Below are 19,483 nucleotides of genomic sequence, written 5' to 3'. Positions count from 1 at the left end.
GAGAACTTGGGTATTAACAAGGACATCAAACAATGCTGCCCAAATGTACCTGTCCCTCACGCTGCAAGCAAAGACGTATCCGAACATCAGGCGAGACGGAGACAAGTCATCATTTAAGAAGTCCATTTTCCACACATAAGTCGTCTTTGCCGTTATCATAAAACAGACATGTTTTTCCTGCTGCTGTCTGCGTTTCCAGCATCCGCCATCTGTCTGCACAATCATGAGGCAGAGTTACCATGAATCTCACCCAGGCGGTTGAACACTCTGTAGTCGAGGAATTATCCTTTAAGAAGGTGTTTTGAAACAGCTTTAATCATACCCGTGCACACTCAGGTCTACTCTGTTCTCTCTTAAATCTCCCACATCACCAGTGTATCCGCTTCTGCGTGCTGTATCTCAACCTGCTGGATGCCGTTTGCCGCTGACAGACGGATTGGCAGGACAGAAAACTGCCCGAGGCAACACACAGGCACACACACACACACAAACCGAGAGTTTGAGACAAAGTTTTTTTTTTTTTTTTTTTCTGGGGCGCTTGTTAAATACTTAAATAGATCACTGACCGCCCAAGACACGTTCACACACATGAGCACACGCGCGCGCACACGACTCCAGCTGCCTCAGTCAGGTGAAGTACGACATCAATAACGCTGCCAAGGCAGGGGGCACGCCAGGTGAGCTGGAAGGTGGTGAGGGTGAATTCTAATGGCAGCTGCAGGCACAGCAGTGGAGGAACCTTCAAAGAGGAAGCTCTGCCTTTATGCGCCGATTTTTTTTAACTTCTCTACCTTCAAACAGTAAATCAGGCTCTTTTCATGTCCTTCGCCTGAACAACTGCTGCATGATTAATCAGACGCGGATGCATATGTCGGCTTTTTTTTTTTTTTTTTTTTATGTCACTGTACTTCAAATATGCTCATTCTCCTATCCCATCTTTTATTTCGCGTTCACCCAATCAGCGCATTAGTTTTGAACTGAACATCACAGCTTCTCGAATGAAAAAACATTCATCTTCCTCATTCTCTCTGTCGCTCCGCTAGAACCTGCTCCAGCCGTGACCGGTGTAGGCAAAATATTCCCCGAGTCTGCAGCGAAAAACTTGACATTCAAGACAGCATTTCTCAGTCAATTTGTGGTGTGCTGAGACAGTTCCCGGTGCCCGTCAAGTTTCCCCTTCTGACATATAAGATTTAGTAGTTTTAGAATACACAGGATTGAACATTCAGTATCAATTTCTGCAGGCGGCATTAAAACACAACGTCTTACACATAAAAGACAGTGCACGATATTTAAACATTTCCAAGAAACTGTATTGACGCGTGATTAACTGCTGTGTGGATGTATCGGTACACGACGCAGTTAACGTCTCTGAGGTATAAAGCAAGAAACAAACAAATTAAAATCAATGTTTTTACTCAGACTGGTATATCTCAACCACTGTTCAACAGACTGGCATGATATTCGATACATTTTTTTCTCTAGTCCAGTCGTGAGGTTTGGACGTATAAATCTGACAGTGATCAGGGAGATCAGCATAGTAGTGAGAGGTGGTCGTAGTGGTCTGGTGTTAATGGTTTGTGTCAGTGTTTTGTAAAGCTTGTAAAAAAAAAAAGTGTTTTGTCAAGTTTTCCAAAGCTTTTTATGTCAGCTGCAGAAGTGATACAGCAGATAGTGAGCTGTAGTTTCCCCAGTAAACACACTGACCTCTTCGTCTGTTTCAGCCACAGTATCTCTGAACTAGTTAGCAGACCAGCAGCAGGGGAGGTACTTTAGATCCCAGTGCTTTTCCGTGCTCAAACCCGCCCTGCTCTGCCCCTGACAGGTCGCTTGAGTTAGTGTGATTGGTTAGATTTAGGATAAGAATACCACGGTAAGCTAATTAGGGGTAGAGTCCAGCTTCTTGGGCTTGTTAAAGATGACAGCATAGCAGCAGAAAAACTTTCCCTAGTCTCGGAGGTAAGTCATCCCACTACAAATCCAGTGATGTCAAGATGATTTCATCTTTTGTGGCAGGGACATACATGTTCATACTATGCGGTTATTTATAAAGCTGCATCCCTGAACGACCTCCATAATAAAAACATCTCTGAACTGGATGCTAGCTATTCCTCCATTTCATCCTCAGATTGTACACCTCTTCCTCCCGTGTCGTTCTGATGTACAGTCGGTCACAATAGCTTATGGCAGATTCATAGCACGATAATAGTAACCTGTGTCTGATAACTATTATAATGCCACCATTACCAAGGCACAGGCCTCTCACAGGACACCAAATAGCAGCAAATTGCAGTCATTACTCGTGCCTGGACAAATAGTAATACAGCCTATCTGATGGAGGGAGAGGGAGGGGAAAAAAAAAAAAAAAAAAAAAACATGTCGCGCTGGCGCACAACAGCCAGGGAGAGAAGTTTATTCAATGGGGCCTTGTGGTAGTGGGGCGGATGATGTATTCCAATGGAACAGTTCAATTATTGAGTTTTAGAAAACAGATAATGGGATGGGAAACGGAGGATGCTCGGCCAAAGACTCTTTGTCTTACCGAGGTGGCTGGGGAGCATGTGCGTGTGTGTGTGTGTGTGTGTGACAGTAAGTAAGTGAGAACCACCTATTCATATTAAATATGGCATTTTCATCCCTGGCCTATTTGCCGCTGCCGAGGGAAACACATTCATCTATGGCCGGTGCAGGGAGGCGGGGTTGGGTGGGAGAGGACAGGAGAATTAGGAGACAGGGTGGAGGATGATAGAAAGAATGAGATCACAGCGGGGGGGGAAAAAATGTCCATTTCAACCGTTCATTTCAGTCATCAAACTCATCATGGGCAGAGTTTGTGACCAAAAGGAAATGTTCAATGGGATTCAGATGCTTTTCTCTCCTTCTTCTTTTTTTTTTGCGAGTGAATGAAGTAGCCCAGTAGATGATGAGAGTTATTACAAATAAATAACCGCCACAAATGAGCCTCTCTCGATTGGGTCACGAAAGAGAGGCTCTTAATTTGCCTTGTGGCAGATTGGGGGGGGGGGCAGAGAACGGAAGGAGGGGGTCGGAGATGAGGGATGGTGAGAAGGATGGATGAGAGAGACACACAAATGTAATTGCGACTGATGTTTCATTCCGCATATGGGTACCGTGCCGTCCCAGCTAGCTGCGGCTATAGGCCCAGCTGTAATTGTCCCATCTGTATAATACGGGGGACAATATAAGACGCCATCATGCCACAATAGGCTGATGGATGGCTTACTCTGCAAAGGCGCACGGATTTTAAGACGGCCGCACGAACACGCATGTAACCAGCAATGAAGTGCACGCAGATATGCAATTTGCAGTTTGCGCATTCTGACATAGCCGTATGTGGTCGGCACATGTCAGTTAATAAACTATATAAACTCCCACATGTGGATGTGATTTATTATTTAATTAAAACGAGGGGCGCTTGTCACGTACGCGACATGCATAGATATACACACACACGCGCACACACACACACACACACACACACACACACACACAGGTATATAATAAATGACACCAGGATCTAAAATAAGCATTTTATTTTCTTTCAGAGGCCTTCCCTGACATTTTTTTTTCCTCTTCTACCTATTTATTTATTTGTCTCTCCAATTTCCTTCCCCTTTGCTTCTCCCCCTGCCCCTCTGTCTCTCCGTTATGCTCTCATCTGTCACGAATTTCGGCTGGACACACCGAAAAAACACGGCAAATGAGGCCATAGATCACGAGTAGACAACGACGGACCTAACCTTGGAGGGAAAAAAACAGACGGACAGAGAGAAAAGAAAAAAATGAAATATATAGAGTCTGGCGAAGAGAGGATCTCTCTCCATCATTATCCTTTTAAAAGTGTGTTCTACTCTGGTTTTCATAAATTCTCTGATCACGAGCAGGTATTAGCCATTTCCCAACAACGAGGGCACAATGGGAAACTTTGGCGGCCTCACATCAGAGGCTGTGGGGAACTAAAATGCCTCCGCCAGTGGATATGAAGAGCGGCACCTGTAAAGTAATCCCCCTCAACATGTTTCTCTTTGTCATCTTTTCCCTTTGTGTCACTCCTGCGCAAGACAGATAGTAAGGGGAAGGTACATTGCTTTGCGTGACGTTAATGTTCTGTATTGTCTGAGTCAGGCTTAGATTTCAGTTCGCATTATACAGTACAACCGCACAGGGTGTGGCCTGATGTAGAGATACGCCCTCCATATTAGTGACAACAAAAGGGGAGTGCTTCCTTTAAACTGTCAAGTCACACTATCCAAAGTAGTATTACTTTTTCACCTGTGTCCCCCGAAGTTACAATAAAGGGATAGTTCTGCTGTCATCTGAAGATTTGCTTCTTTGTGAATATGTTGCGGTGTTTCTTGGGGATTTTGAACCCCACTATTTCTGAGCCAGGAGCAGTGACTTCACAAAGTTTCCGGCGGTTGCATAACATCCTCCTGGCTCCGACAAGACCGTTTTTTAGTTAATTATAAAGGTGCAATATGTAATGGATCAAAGCATCACAGTTTTGATGTTCTGTCAAAGACGTCTACTTATTGTGCTGCAGAGATATCTACTGAAGTTAGCATGCTAACTACCTAGCCTCTGGCCTCTTTCTTTTTCCCCGGCGGTCAAAATTTGTGAACACTGACACTCCCCTTGTAGTCTGGCTAGCTACAAGGCTACAGTTATGTATTTATTATCAAAATACAATCTTGGCAGGAAAGAAACTTTATTTTCCCTAATTTAAATCCCAAACTATTAAAGTTACATGATGCAACTGTCCCTCGATGCGTCCTCGTCCGAAAATCCGCACATGCACTCCGACGTTAAAACTTCCACACGCGAGAGTTAAAAGATCTGACACAGATCGCGACTTTTTTTGGCACATACACACACACACATTCTTTACAGTCACTCAGTTTTAGTTCTTTCACTAATCAAATTCAGCCAATTTCCTTATTCAGACACAAGTCACGCTGATCCTCTCAGCCACATTAAGACATCACTCACTCTCTCTCTCTCTCTCTCTCTATGTCTCTATGTCTCTCTCGCTCGCTGTCTTTTTGACCGGTCTCACAAATCACATTCTGATCAGCCGATCACTCATCTTTCTGCCTTGACAGACGACTGACAGCTGGGGTGTGTGTGTGTGTGTGTGTGTGTGTGTGTGTCAGTGTGTAAGTAAGGAAGGTTTCCAGCAGACATCATGCCATCCAAAAATGTGCTAGTGCAGGGCTTTATTTAGTAAAGTACACTGCACCATTTCAAGTCATTTGGTTGAGTTTTTTTGACTGCACGCTACAAAAATGCCATCTTAACTTTGCCATGCTAGGATATGTAATACAATGTACTATACATATTTGATATAACAATTCAATACACATATCTGATGGTTTGGAAATTCCAATGCCAACAACCTGAACTGCTGTCACCATGAAGAAACAAGACTTCTGTCCAGTTCATGAAAACACATTGCATGGGTTCCACACAGACTGCTAATGAGCACAGGAGCAACTGCCATCAACACTTCTAGCAGCACTTCCCCGACTGCTGTCAACTCCAACAGATTTTTCTCTGCCTCGGGAAAACACAGAGTGGCTGTTTACATCCGCTTTTCGAGCCACCACTCGTTATTGATTATGCAAAAAAAAAAAAAAACTAGATTTGAGTGCTCTCTATTAATGCCTCTTGCAACCCTTCTGGATAAAACAAAACGCAATGGGTTCGGTGGTCAGTTGAAGGCACAGTCTTAAACCTGAGCCTCGGACAGCTGCAGCACTGATAGATGCCGATGTCTCGCTGAGAGACTTCAGAGGAGACATCCGCAGTTGTCTTCTGCTCGAAATGACGGTGTCTTAACCGCACCCCGTCATTAATTTTCAGCTTGCCCACGCAAAACAACTGCTAAGACAAGCCGTTCCAAGACTCAAATCACCAATTAGCTGACGGGGCCAAGGGCACTTCCGCTAGATTTCTCTATCCATCTCCTCATTATTCTCCCTGTCTCTGTCTTCACTATCATTTTTTAGTAACTTAAAAAGTTGGACAAACACCAAAGGAACTGCTTATAAAAGGAGAGCGTGGCAGTCTTCTCCCCCTGACCTCCAAGTGCAGTAAATGCTGAGTGAATTGAATATGAACCCTGTCTGATGTGGTGCCAGGGGTAGGGTTTCTCCACTGTGCGGTACAGTACGGCTGAGTACATTTCTGTACTGTAGCTAAATCGATACACGGAGGTACATCATCAGACCATTATGCCACTGTCTGGGCGGCCTCGCGAGGCAGGGGGGGACGAAGGCATTTGCTGCCGACAGGTCACCTTACGAAGCTGTTTTACAAGCGGGGCAGGCTTGACCTTGCCCCGTGAGTTCAGTAGTGGAAATGTGGCGGTGATGTTACGGCTGACAGAAGATCAGAGACGGGGCTTGGCCTCGCAGGCGCACTTGTACGTCGATACAATGAGTGGATTAGAAAATCCAGAAAATAAACAAGGGCTCTATTAAATGTATTGAAATGACAGAGTCATTCATTGTAACAGGAAACAGGTGAATAGAAAAGCGCATAGTTGCATAGTAGAAGCACGACTGGTAATTATATGATAAGAGTTGTTCTGTACAAAGGTAGAGTAGAAATCAATAGATTATGAGCTGTAATCCACTTAGTCATTTACTTTAAAGCAATTAGGGTGATGTCATCCATAGGGACACACACACCAAGACCAGAAATATTTCTGTCTCAGTGACGTCTACACCAGAGGCTGATGACAGGATGAAAAATCTCTCTTACTCCGCTGTTTTTATTAGATCGGGTATGATTTGACCATGTAATGAGGAAACAACAGCAATGATAAAATTGATTTAGTGCCGTTTTTTTTTATGAGCACAGATATGGTGTGATGCGGCCGAACACAGAGAGAGCAACCAAAAGCTACAGGCAGGCAGAGATATACATAGACCAGAAAGGACATGGAGAGGCTGTGTGTGTGTGTGTGTGTGGCGTGCGTGCGTGTGTGTGTGTGTGTGTGTGTGTGTGTGTGTGTGTGAAGAAGAGACACAAAGAGAGCCATGTATAAATCCATCGCTCGCTAATCGAAAACTCACCTCTCTCGGTGAATCGGACAGTTTTATGTTTTCGCACTGTGTGTGTGTGTGTGTGTGTGTGTGTGTGTATGTATGTGTGTGTGTGTGTGTGGATGCCTCTATGTGAGTCAGCGCTGCTCTACAGATACGCAGTCTATATGCTGCAGTCCAATCCACCACTTTTAATTATGTGTGTGAGTGAATATGGGAAAAGGTAAATTGCTCTGTCAAGCTGGGAAATGGGCTTTTTGATGTTTGAGGTCTCATCACTTGGCATTTCTATTATTCAACAAGGAGAGAGGGACTGGAGGGATGAAGAGGAGGAGGAGAGGAGAAGGAGAGGACAAACATGGTGAAGGTTTACCTCACTTCTGAGAGTGATCATTAAAGAGAGTATGTATATAACAAGCTTTTGAGTGGCATGGTGAGGAGAGTCCTAATGCTGACTTCACCGAGGACCCAGAGGGTCCATGTGTCACTCCCTTCCGCTTTTAGTTTTATGGCCCAGAACTTTACTGTTTTGGTTCAAACAAGGACAAAAAGCCATCTTAAGCCCACCCTACACTGTGTACCTACCCAGCTCTAAAGGTGCAATACGTAAGATCAGGATCAAGATCATCTGCCAAATTCACGCTCAAAGAACTGGGGCAACATATAACCCAAAATAACTGTTCATTGCTGCTAGTTAGCTCAGTTAGCTGTGCAGCTAGCAGTCCAGGCTATGAGCTCAGAGCTCCAAGAAAGTGTTTGTGTTTAGACCGCTTGCTAATTTCAGTAGACAAATCTGCAACACAGTAGCTACATAGACGCGATAATGTAAAAACGGCATCTTTTTCACATTCATTGATAACTTGAATAACTTAAATCAGTTTTTGTTTTTGAACCAAATTTTTACACAGTGCACCTTTGAACAGCAGTCTGACAGTGTTAGCAACCAGCTAAACACGGTGAAGCAGACCAGCTAAAGAGCCTCACACCCTGTGCTGCAAAAAAGGCCATGAACTAATGCTAATGCTACTGTGTGTCTAAAGGTAGGCTAACATTTGCTAACATGTTCACCAACAACAACCGATTCTAGCTCTACTAAATTGCTGTGGCTAGCTTAATATTGTTTTTTGGATTGTGTTTAGAGTAAAAGTTAAGTGAAAATTATATAAAACAAGAGAAGGCTAAGCGTTAGCATGTTTGGTAACAGTCTGATGATGGGTTAAACTGTTTTCAAGATACCTTGGGTTGTCAGTGTTTGATACTGTATTGGTGATTTTTTATTTTTTTTTTCTATGTGTGCCACATTTAACAAGCTAATTATAATTAGCAACCCGCAAAATGTGTTAATTAGCATGACATTTTTATTCATACCTTGCTAATACTGTTTGTTACGAACATCTTCAATACAAAGAGTTAGGATGACATTATAGCTACAGGCTCACAGCTTCAACATTAAAAGGCTATTCATATTTTTCACTTAATTCTCACCTTCTTATCCTGGGCCAATGGGGGGTGAGTTTACAGTTAGACACTCCGGCCATTATGGAGGGAAAAGAGGCTTCACGTCTGAATGTCTTCAATCTCAAGACAACTGATCAAATATGGTTCAACTGCGCTATCTCTGATAATTTCTTGTATTTTCTTTTTAGACCAGGTCTGTTAATATAACCAAACAAGTCCAGGGGAGCCAGCAAGAGTTTTTTCTTCCGGATACTTTTTTTGGCTTGAAAACAGCAGAAGTTTATACACCCCTGGGCCTGGCCAGCGACCTTAAACCACAATGCATTATCTCTGGTCCAGACAGCCTCTGGCTATGAAGACGCTCCTCATCAGTAGGCCAGGGAGACTCTGCACACACTCTGGTCCTGTACAGTCTGGTACACAAGTTCACATTCTGCAGCAGAGGGGAGATCCTTATTCTATTCTGTGCTGTCTGAAGCCACCGCTGGGAGAGCAGTTAGTCCACAAACTCACTCCATCTGAGAGAGACAGAAGTGAGGACCCCTAAGAATATTGAGCAGATGAGGCGGGAAGAGTTGCGGAAAGGAACGGACCGTATCCTGCAAACCAATTATATTTTCCCACCTCCTCAGCTCTCACCAGCTCCCTCTCCCTCGCCATTTCATTCTCTGACTGGACTGTGAATTTGGTCGAGGCTGAAGCTCTGGAAGTGAGGGAACATCGCTGCTTTGACCATTATTGATGGTCATTTCATCTCATCTACCCGATCATTTGGTGTCATTCTGATTTTGTCAGAAACGTAATTAGGCAGACTGGAAAGACAGAACTTGAAACACATCCAACTGCTAATAGAGATTTTTAGAAGAAAGGTTAATGGATATTGAAAAGACATTTAGGGAAATACTGGAGGTTCATTCCCTTCCTTCGCAATTAACATGACAAGATTGATTCTACTCTTATAACTTGGCTTTATTAGAAGAACAGTTAGCTTAGCTTATCATAAAGACTGGCAGCCTATGGAAACAGCAAGCCTGGCTCTGTCCAAACTACAAAAAATGCCTGAAAGCACCTCGAAAGCCAGAAACACGTTCTTGTTGAGTCCTATTGAGGCTGCCATGGCAACCAACGGAAACTCCGGGAGGTCCCTGCGACCGACCAAGAAATAGCTACAGCACACAGAACTTGTGGATTTGATATTTCTGTGGGTGTATGGATTGTATAAAATGAATGTGTGAGGTGCTATGATGGGGTGATGGAAGGCAGACTTCTTTTAAGCCAGCAGTTTCGTCATACTTAGTCATTTTTATGCTAAAATACGTTAATAGTTTTTTCTTCTAGCTAGCAGATAAGAGAATAGTATCGATCTTGTCATGTAAATTAATTCATAATTATCCCATAACTACCCTTTAAATATCTCTAAAAGCAATTATACAAGTTGTTAGATAGTATTGTCATGTTTAATGGTAAGACATGAATGTGGCAAACCTATACATATACAGGACGGACACACGCATTTCCTGCCTGCATGTAAATTATAAAAAAGTATCACCTCGTATCATCACAGAGAGCAAGCATTGTGGTTTCCACAAGGCCTTCTCTCCTGTCACCGGAGCTCCCTGCCATCACTGCACTGACATGCACAGACATGTAGTGGACATATCGGCGCTCATCAAAAAATAAAGCGCAGGCTTTAATAATTGAAAAGGACTTCCTGGTGGCGATGGCTGTCATCTTTAATGCAGATGACAGGAGTTAAAAGGGAAAAAATCCGACAACACTCCCAGCATGCAGTGAGGCTTTCTTCACTCTGCTGAGCACTGGTGGCTGAAACAAAGGCACTTGTTGAACACCACGCAGTGATTGTCATTCTAATTGATGTATTCAAATTGGAAATCTCAGTCTCTGTTGAAAGAAGGTCGTTTTTGGGGGTAGATGTTTTATTGTGAAGCTTTCCCAAAGCTCTCATTTCTTGTTGAACAGTTTGGCTGAGATTTCCCTTTCTGTCACTATTTTTTTGTAATACTGGCTGTCTTATTTATATCTGTCATATTGGTTATGTACAGCACTGAAATAAATATTAGTGTATATAAACACGTGTATGTGTTCCAGTCTGTTTCTCCAAAATCAATGCGTCTGTCTTCGGAGATCTGGACTCTCTGTGTAGTATATTTAAGCTTCCTGGGCCGCTATGATCCGAGGGCCTTATTTCCCCCTGTCACATCAACACTGTCGCCGTCCATTGGTATCAATTACACTCCACTTCCTCTATGCGCTTATGCAGACACAAGGAAGTCAATTATCTCAAATTGCTGGTAAATGACACAGCGCTCGCATGGCAGTTACAGTCTACGTACCAGGGAAGTCTTGTTGAAGGTTATCACATCGCAGTCATTAACCGTTACGAGATAAGAGAGAGCCGTGCAGGTAAAGACGGAGAAGAGGACATGACTGAAGTCCAACTCTTTTGAATGACGTCATTCAAAGATAACAACCACACGCCACAGTGGCAGGATGATGTTGTATACTGAAGATGAGATTAGTATTGGAAATGAGAAGAACATGAAACTATGCATCATTCCCTTATCGGTTTAACAGGCAAACTATTGGATTCCTTTTTTGTTTGGTCATGCGTTTTGCGGAAGGTATTTTTGCCCAAACCTTTTATTGCATTTTGAAATAAGACTTTCTTGAGGCCTGTTTTCAACATAAGGTGGCACAGTGAAATGCATCTATGTCTTTGCAAACTATGTATCTATGTGGCTGCTTGTCTATGTCTGAGTGTCGTATCGTGTTTCTTTCTCCAAAAGTCCGACCAGGGAAAAGGACAGCAAGTTAACCACGGCTAAAAGTCCCACGTACATTCAATCAGTTGCACTTGAATTTGATGTAACAACGCCTAAATGTATTGTCCTCAACACATATACAAATACATAACATAAATAAATGAATAACTATTTGAATCTAGAAGCTGTGACGGTGATGTATGTACGGACTACTCGCAGGACTAGTTGAACTCCTGTAGCTGGAGAGCTAACAGCTAACGACATGGCCTGATGGTACTATACTAGCATTTCTTAGTCACAATATCTTACTGAGCTTCCTTCTATTTATTCTTTACTATAATGTTTACTTCCACTCTGTAATTTTCTCTTGACATCATACATAATTTCATTCAATAAAGACTTTCTGAGGACGGACAAAAATCCCAATGCTAATTGACAATTCGCATGTTTGTTAGCTCACAGTGAGTTCACATGGTGTGTTCAAAACAATTTTGTACCATTGACTTCTATCTCATAGTTCTCTACAAGCCATGCCTTTTTTGCAGCGCAGGTTATACTATAACGGATCATTTTAATAAAAGAGGGTGATGGAACACAGCTAATTAGCTGCCTCCATTTTGGACTCCACGGCTATCCGTACAATCAAAGGTCAGCGCTGTCCATTGATTCTGCTTCAGAATTGTGCTGTTTCAAACTGGGCCGGGTCTTTGAAGTGAAAGTTTTTATACATTACATCTTCTAATAGTCTAATTAATTAACAAATACAGATAGAAATCTTTCTCCCATTTAATATGCAAAGGTTTGCATGTACAGCATACTGTATCCCCGGTGGAATGATGGTATGGGGCTTCATCCTATATATGACACATATTAATATTCATGACATTAATTAGCACTTATGACTCTGTGTGTGTGTGTGTGTGTGTGCGCGTGCGTGTGTGTAATATTGCTTGAACTGCACATGTGTCACGTACTGTATGGTGTACCATATGCATGTAATTAGCTTGATGGCTCACTCCCACAGCGCGTGTGTTTAAGACGTATCTCCTCATCAAGTCTTAACGGAGCTGTTCCACTGAAACACTCCATCCTTTGTCATTGGCATGTGAACGCATCTGAGTGTGGAAGCAGTGTGTGAGTGTATCATTGCAAAGACACATAGCACTGAGCAAAGTGTGTATTTTTCCGCCATAGGCTGTCATGTATCGCTGGATCCGTCCCTAAACCCACCAGACAGTTAAATGACTATTGATATTCAGTCATCATTTCCTCAGGGTTGTCAACGGCAACTGCAGGCTGCATTATGGGCTGCACTTTTAACCCTGCCTGGCTGTGGATCATTGTGTTTTGGGTGTTCATGCTTGCTTCTCTTACCTGTTTATCCGTGAGGGCGTATAAGTACTGATGATCTGGGCTGAAGAGCATATCTCTCAGGATGGGGCTCCCGTTGCTCACCACCACATTTTCATACAGCAAGGCAGGCTGGATGATGGAGTTCACTAGGATCTGGAAGAGGACAGAGGAAAAAGGAAACGGCGTGAGTAGAAAGCCAACATTTCTTAAATATTGGTTCAACAATAAAATAAAGTACAGAAGAATATTCGGGGGATAATCCATATGGTTCATGGTGAACATTTTTCTTCGGAACAACTTTCTAACAAAGAAAGTCCCTGTGGGAACAGTTTTGATGTTCCTTGGTGGTAATAAAAATAAGGGTTCATCATTTGAGGACGAGGATAAAGTTATGAAGATGGTAGCTGTTTGTTAGCAGTGTTAGCTAGCCAACTTGTTTTTTTATGGGTTACACTTTAAAATAGCCATCCTTAATAAATGGTAAATAATAGCTATTTTTTTCACTATTAACAGTGAAATGCTTAATAAACCACTATCATAGTTTTTTTGTAAAATTTGAATTTTTATAATACATTTGAAAATGGTAAATAAATACTGTGTGGTTGCTAAAAAGTTTTTAACCTTTACAATATTTTAAAATAATGAGAAATGAAGCATTTCATTGTTTGTGAATAATTAAATAACTATTAACTTAGATGTAATTAACCATAAAGTTACCATTTATTCATTGTCTTTGTAACGTGTTATTGTGTTAGCTTTAGCATTGTATTTAGCTGAAAGCTGCGTGTTTGAGTAGAAGCGTTTTTGGTAACGCAAGCTAGCATTTGCCCAGAACAAACCCCCAAACAACCAAGCCATACAGCTATCACACATGCTATTTTAATTAGTTAACTAATTAGCTGACTATTATGTTGTATCTGTTTTTGAGTTGTGAGATTCCTCTTCTGAGATTTCTTCAGTTCCGCGGCTCCACATGCACCGTTATTGAGTTTATTCTAACACTCCCATGACGTTTCTTTATTATCCTCAGACATCGATTGGTCACCGCGGCTCTCCCTCGGGAACAATGACACATTATTGCCGAATACTTTGCAAGACTCATCCCATCTTCACTGCAAAGGTCTCTTCTAAGGTGCAGCAGTAACGTCCAAGAAAATGATGTGATACTCTCCACCTCTTGTAAAAGCAGCCCTGCGTAGCACTTAAAATTTATTTCAAATGTTAACGTCAGCAGAAAAAACAGCCACCGAAGCAGCGGGTGACAATTTTCAGCACTTTCACCTGCCTCTCAATTTATGCTAAAACTCGTAAAAAAAAAAAAGAAAAGAAAATCATACCAATGGGTTCCGGTGCTGCGCTGTTGAGGGCGTAACTACTGCACACGACTAAATGACGGCTCTTTTGTTGGTGCTCACAGTGTTGAGTCTACTCACGAAATTACAGACCTATGAGGACGCTCCCTGTGTACCAGCAAGTAAATGGTTTTTCTCCTTCCCTCTCTACTTTTTGTCTGGATCCTTCTCTTTCTAATTTCCCAACCTCCATCTGCTCATCCATCACCTGACAACGGTTTAGTCTCCAACAACTTTTCTGTTTTTCTTTCGCCCCGACTCCCTCCGTCGTTTCTCTCTCTCCCTGCTTTCTCCTCAGTCGCAGCAGTCTCTGCTGTTATTATCTGCCAAATCAGTTTCCTTAATATTTTTTTTTTTTTTTTTTTTTTTCTGAGCAGAAGGTTCATTAACAGACAGGCTGTCATCACTGTATGTGCTTTTGTTGCTTAAGAGGAGGAAGCAGCTTTGATTAAATCCAAGTCAAGTGCTTTGACAAATCAGCTTTTGAGGAGTTACTCAGCGGGGAGGTGAGAGTCTGAAATCTCTGAATTTTACACTATGAGGTCAAACGTTTGGAATGTTTACAGCAGAGAGAGAACGAGATCAGTTAGAAACCAAATATAGGGCAAACGCTGCTTACAACCGATTTTACATTCATGTAACGTTTGCCGCATCTGGACAATTCTGTTTGTGTCGGGAAAGTTTCAAATTGCAGAACTTTTCCCCAAGTTGGAAAAGTGTTCCTTTGTGTGTGTGTGTGTGAAGAAGGTGCATCCCAGTTGTAACTGTCCAAAGGTCATTTGTTTGAGCAGGCCCTTCTGTTGCTCCCACATGAACACACACACTGAACACACTTTATTGATGTGCCTGTGACCTTTTGTCACCGCGTATTTTTGTGTGCGATGATTTCTCTCTCTCGACAACGGCGCAGGCGAGCTCGCCCTCACGACCAGTCGCAAAGCAAAAAAAAAAACCTCCTCTTTATTCTAAAACAACTACGTGCCCCGGGCCACCGTATCACTTCAGATGAGTGAAGGACTGCGGCGGAGCGAGGGGGGAACAGGAGCACGGAGCGTACACTGCCCTACAGCTCGGGGCAGAGGGCAGTTGGAGTGGGATTCAGGTCAGCTGGCACAGGGGGGACTGCAGACTGGTGCAGGTGAGCGTAGATTCCCATGGAGTCCACTCGCCCCGCAGCTTTCTGCTCTCCTTCTGCGACCTCTGCACTCTTGGAAGTTAGTCTGTCCAAACAGACTTCTCACTGCGGAGGTAGAGGGCACTTAAGGCCGAGAAACTCTGATTAACCCTCGCATCGTCTGCTCTTTTTCATTTGTTTTTCTTGGAAGCTACGCCGTGATTTTGCAGACTGTGTGATCAAACCTACTGGAAAGCTTTAAAAGGGCCGGAAATGCCTAACGACTAGAACTGCTGTGAGCACTAGATTCAAAACTCTATAATCGATCACGAACACCCGTTATAGAGAGTGATGCATTTATTGTGTATGGATGTGTTTTAAAAATTCAATATCGCCTTTACAAACACACTCACAGGCACTCATGCACAAACACACACACACACACATCCTGCCAAACATTTCACACTATGTATGTACCATCAGTACTATGGGGTCATTTGACTCTCTGTATGTTCTATATAACCTCATGAAATGTTTAAATTATTTAGGTGGAGCCTCCAAATAAGCCCACTGGGTTTTCTGCCTCACTTGTAACCGTATATCTCTGTCCTACTCGTGTATATATATTTTTTTTAATTGGGAAAAAAAAAAAAAAAAAAACGAAATGGTAGTAAACATTGCTATTCGTCAAAGCCTAAGTCAGTTTAATTGGTGTCAAAATTTCAGAGCTCTAACAAAACATTTTTGCTGGTTATGGTTGCAGAAAAAAGAAAGTGTTACAACCTCACCAGGCCACCTACTTTATGCTTCTTTTTTTTTTTTTGTTTGTTCTAGACAAAGGTTTTCTGGTGACAGACAATGATAGCTGCTAAGATACCAAGACGCATCGCCTACCACACAAAACATTATCCATTTAACCGTGGCAAAATCTGTGCGGTCTATATGGCTGCCTGTGGTCGAGATAGGTAAGAATGATCACGCTCTCTTTGCCTTCTGTGTAATACAAAAAGGCAAAGAGAAAGACACCTGTAGGAGTGTCAGGTACCAGCAGTAAGTTTTAATTCAACAACGTTGTAGCACATATAATCAAACAGTTGAAAGAATGACCACTATGTTCTGCAACAACTATTGCGTTACATTAAGGATTTTATTTAAATGTCACATGTGTACCCAGCTGAAGTACATGCAGGAACATACTTTAGAGATTCCACTTCTCCCTGTGTTGTCAGCGCTCACTAAATTCAAAGCCATAAAAGTGTGGGGGGGGAAAGGGGGTGACAGAGGGGCATCTGGAACTTTTTTTATCTTTCTGTTTGTCCAGTTTCTCCCTCTCTGGAACGTATTAGCGGAGAGCCCGGGCTATAAGATGAAAGAAACTCGGCTACAAAAGCAGCCTACCTGTCTACCTGTTTTAAAAGGCGCTTATTAAGTATGCCTTTATAGCTGCTCCCAGGGTGATTAGAAAAGAAAAAAAAAAAAAAAAAAAAGCTATTAATGTTTCGACTTTGATGTTACTGACAGCGTAAGTCTCATTAAAGTATTCTACTTTTTTTTTTCCTGTACTGATTAGTTTACCTCTTTGAAGCGAGACAATCATATGTGTTTTTATCACGCTCAGCAGTGCCACTCTCCAATGAGGGCGCTGAACATTAATTGCTGCCATTTGCATATAAATCATCCACCAATCAATTAGTTTCAAAACGCAATGTTTATTTGGAATATATGTCGGTTAAGTGACATATCAATCCGGTCGCTTCGACGGGGGACGAGGTGTCACGCCGAGCGCTGAGGCTGCCGAGCTGCGTGCGACTACTAAACCCTCCATTTATATTCCAGGCGTCAGAGCTGCTGCTCTTTTCCAGGGTGATGTACATTGAGGAAGCGGGAACAGGTTGCGTGTCTTGCTTAAGGACAGCGCAATAAGACATGCATCATGTCTCTGACCTTTCAGCTGAAGCGCCGTTCTCTCGGCCACCTTGACTTACGCAACTCCGCGACGACAACACTGGAGAGAAAGTTGGGAGCAGGAGGAAAGTTAAAGGTGACTTTTCCTGATGAGTTTGCAGCCCGGGCTCCTCTTTTTCCTCTGTTCTCCACCATCCTGTGTGTCCCTCCCTCGGACCTCTCTGTCTCCTCTGTCCTCCTGGGATTAGGCTCATTACCAAACCAACGCTGATATCGCCAAGGACACTATAACCCTTTACACACACGCTGAGCTCTTAAAGTTTTAAACACAAAACGCACACGCTCACACATAAAGTAATACATGAGCACAAGCGATGCGCCAAGAAGGCCTTTAACTCCAAGGACTTTATACAAACGATGTATCAATTTTCTTGCGAGGACGCCTTCATTGTGCGCACCGCATACTTAAAAACAGGGAGGGTTACAACCAAAGCGGGGTTCGCGGGGCTCACAATCCCCCCAAAAATTGTGTTTCATGGATTTTGGTGGCACTTAAAGACTGAAAATAACAAAATAGGCAAAATGATAGAGCGTTTGTTCGCATCAATTCTTACAAACTTTACGTTGAGTTATCAGAAAACAACGCAGAGTAATCCGCCCTCAAGCGTAAACTTGCAGAAATCCGTGGCATGAAGTAATAATTCCGACTTTTCATTCATTCATTTAACTTCTCAACACCCTGGTTGTCGGCCCCTCAGTGGACACTGATATGGTGTGACCCCCTGTGACTGAGAGAAACATCCAAACAGGAATTGTTTTCCCCAGGGAAATCTGAAATTTAGTTCAATTTTTGTTCTCCTCCCCGTTTCTCTGTACATCTCTTACTCACCGAGAAAAACAAGGCACAGCAGACTACACACTGAGTAACGTCAGAAATATGCAATAGATGGGGAAAGGGTGTTAAAAAACTGAGAAATAGCGGAGAACTGTGACCCCGGGAGGAAACCAGGAGAGGGAAAACCAGGGAAAATCAGGAGGGTTTGCACATATGGCACACACCCCCCAAAATACAGCACCTAAAGGATCTACTGCAAACGTCCTGGTGCCAGACACCACAAGCGACCCCTAGGGTGGGCTTATGACCACGCTTCAACGAGTTCAGAGCTGCTTTGGTTGCACAAGGGGAACCAGCACAGTGTGGAGCAGGTGGTTTTAAACTTGTGGCTGATCAGTGTATAGCCCTCTCTATCACAGGCGCCATGTGGTAGTGCGAGACCAGGAGAACCACAGGTATTTAAAATAAAGCAGTGGATTTTCTCCATGGAAAGCACTCAAGTGTTAATTGGACCCTGGAGACAACCGAACAGTGCAATGTCTGAAGACTTATCATTGTGCAGTGATCAAACATCAACTGATATCATGTAACTTCCTCATGAATCGGACTTAACAGAACAAGGTCAATCAAGGTTAATTCTGAAGCATCCGACCAACAGATCACAGATATTTACCTTCCTTGGGTAGAGTTTTTATTATAAATTTTAATCTTCACGGCTTATCAAACCCAGCTACGGGTCAGAATCTGACCCAGTGGCAGGTATTATATAGACTACACCGATTTCATTACCAGTTAAAAGCTCCTTATAGAGCATCTAAGTCATAAATACAAGCTAGCGAGCTAACAGGCAGGATTGTTTTACAGCAGGAGGGCTGAAGTTGGGTCGGGATGAGGGCGAAAGTTGATAACGATGGTGGAGACAGATGAGGGTGGGATGAAGGTGGGAGGTGTGGTGGAAGACAGAGAAGGATGCTTAGTGTGTGTGCACAGGAGTGTGTCGGGAGTGTGTAGAGGAGGACAAGGTAATAAAAGTGAACAAAGGGGAGTAATGAGGTTTGGCTTGAGTGCCGCAGTGATTAATACCACGCTGGGTTCAACCAGCGGTCACGCGGGTTCGGGTCAGGTAAACCGGGATACACGACCAAAGTCCAATACTTCTCTTTGAAACGCGTTTAAGTTTTTAAAATGTCCTCGATTCTTCCGATTCCGAGCCGGTTTGTCTTCCCTCCTCGCCCTCTAACTTTCCTCGTTCTTACTTATTTCATATATTAACGTCTTCACCTCACTTTATCCCCTAAATCTGCTCTTGATCCCGTTTCCTCTCCCTTCCCTCCGTTCCGTCCTCCTTTTTCCTCCCCTCGCTCGGCTTCAACACTCCCCCTTGTCCTTTCTCTTCCCTCACAGACACAGACCTCTTTCTCCTACCGCGTGTGTGCGTCTGCGGGCGCATGTGTGTCCAGACACAGCAGTGCCCTGTCCAACCTCAGCTGTTAAACATCTAGTTAATTACACGGCTGGACAAAGGGAGGGGAGATGAAGAGACGGAGGGAAGGGCTGCGGAGAGGAAGAAAGAGAGGACGATAGGAGCAGCTTGTTAACCCTGTTAGCGTTTT

At 43.2% G+C, this 19,483-nt stretch overlaps 1 protein-coding gene across 5 annotated transcripts in view; it reads right to left on the bottom strand.

The window, feature by feature from the left end:
* The window catches only part of LOC115585019 (plexin-A1-like), a 295,372-nt gene that overhangs the window by 135,658 nt on the left and 140,231 nt on the right, over nt 1–19,483 (bottom strand). For all 5 annotated transcript variants that reach the window (XM_030423005.1, XM_030423008.1, XM_030423007.1 and 2 more), the window contains one exon: nt 12,686–12,817. In XM_030423005.1, coding sequence (XP_030278865.1) covers nt 12,686–12,817 — 132 coding nt within the window. The remainder of the gene's footprint in view (nt 1–12,685; nt 12,818–19,483) is intronic.

This window comes from Sparus aurata, chromosome 7, assembly GCF_900880675.1.
Source record: "Sparus aurata chromosome 7, fSpaAur1.1, whole genome shotgun sequence".
Lineage (NCBI taxonomy): Eukaryota > Metazoa > Chordata > Actinopteri > Spariformes > Sparidae > Sparus > Sparus aurata.
The sequence above is the reverse complement of the archived record's forward strand: the minus strand, read 5'-3'. Positions and strand labels throughout refer to the sequence as shown.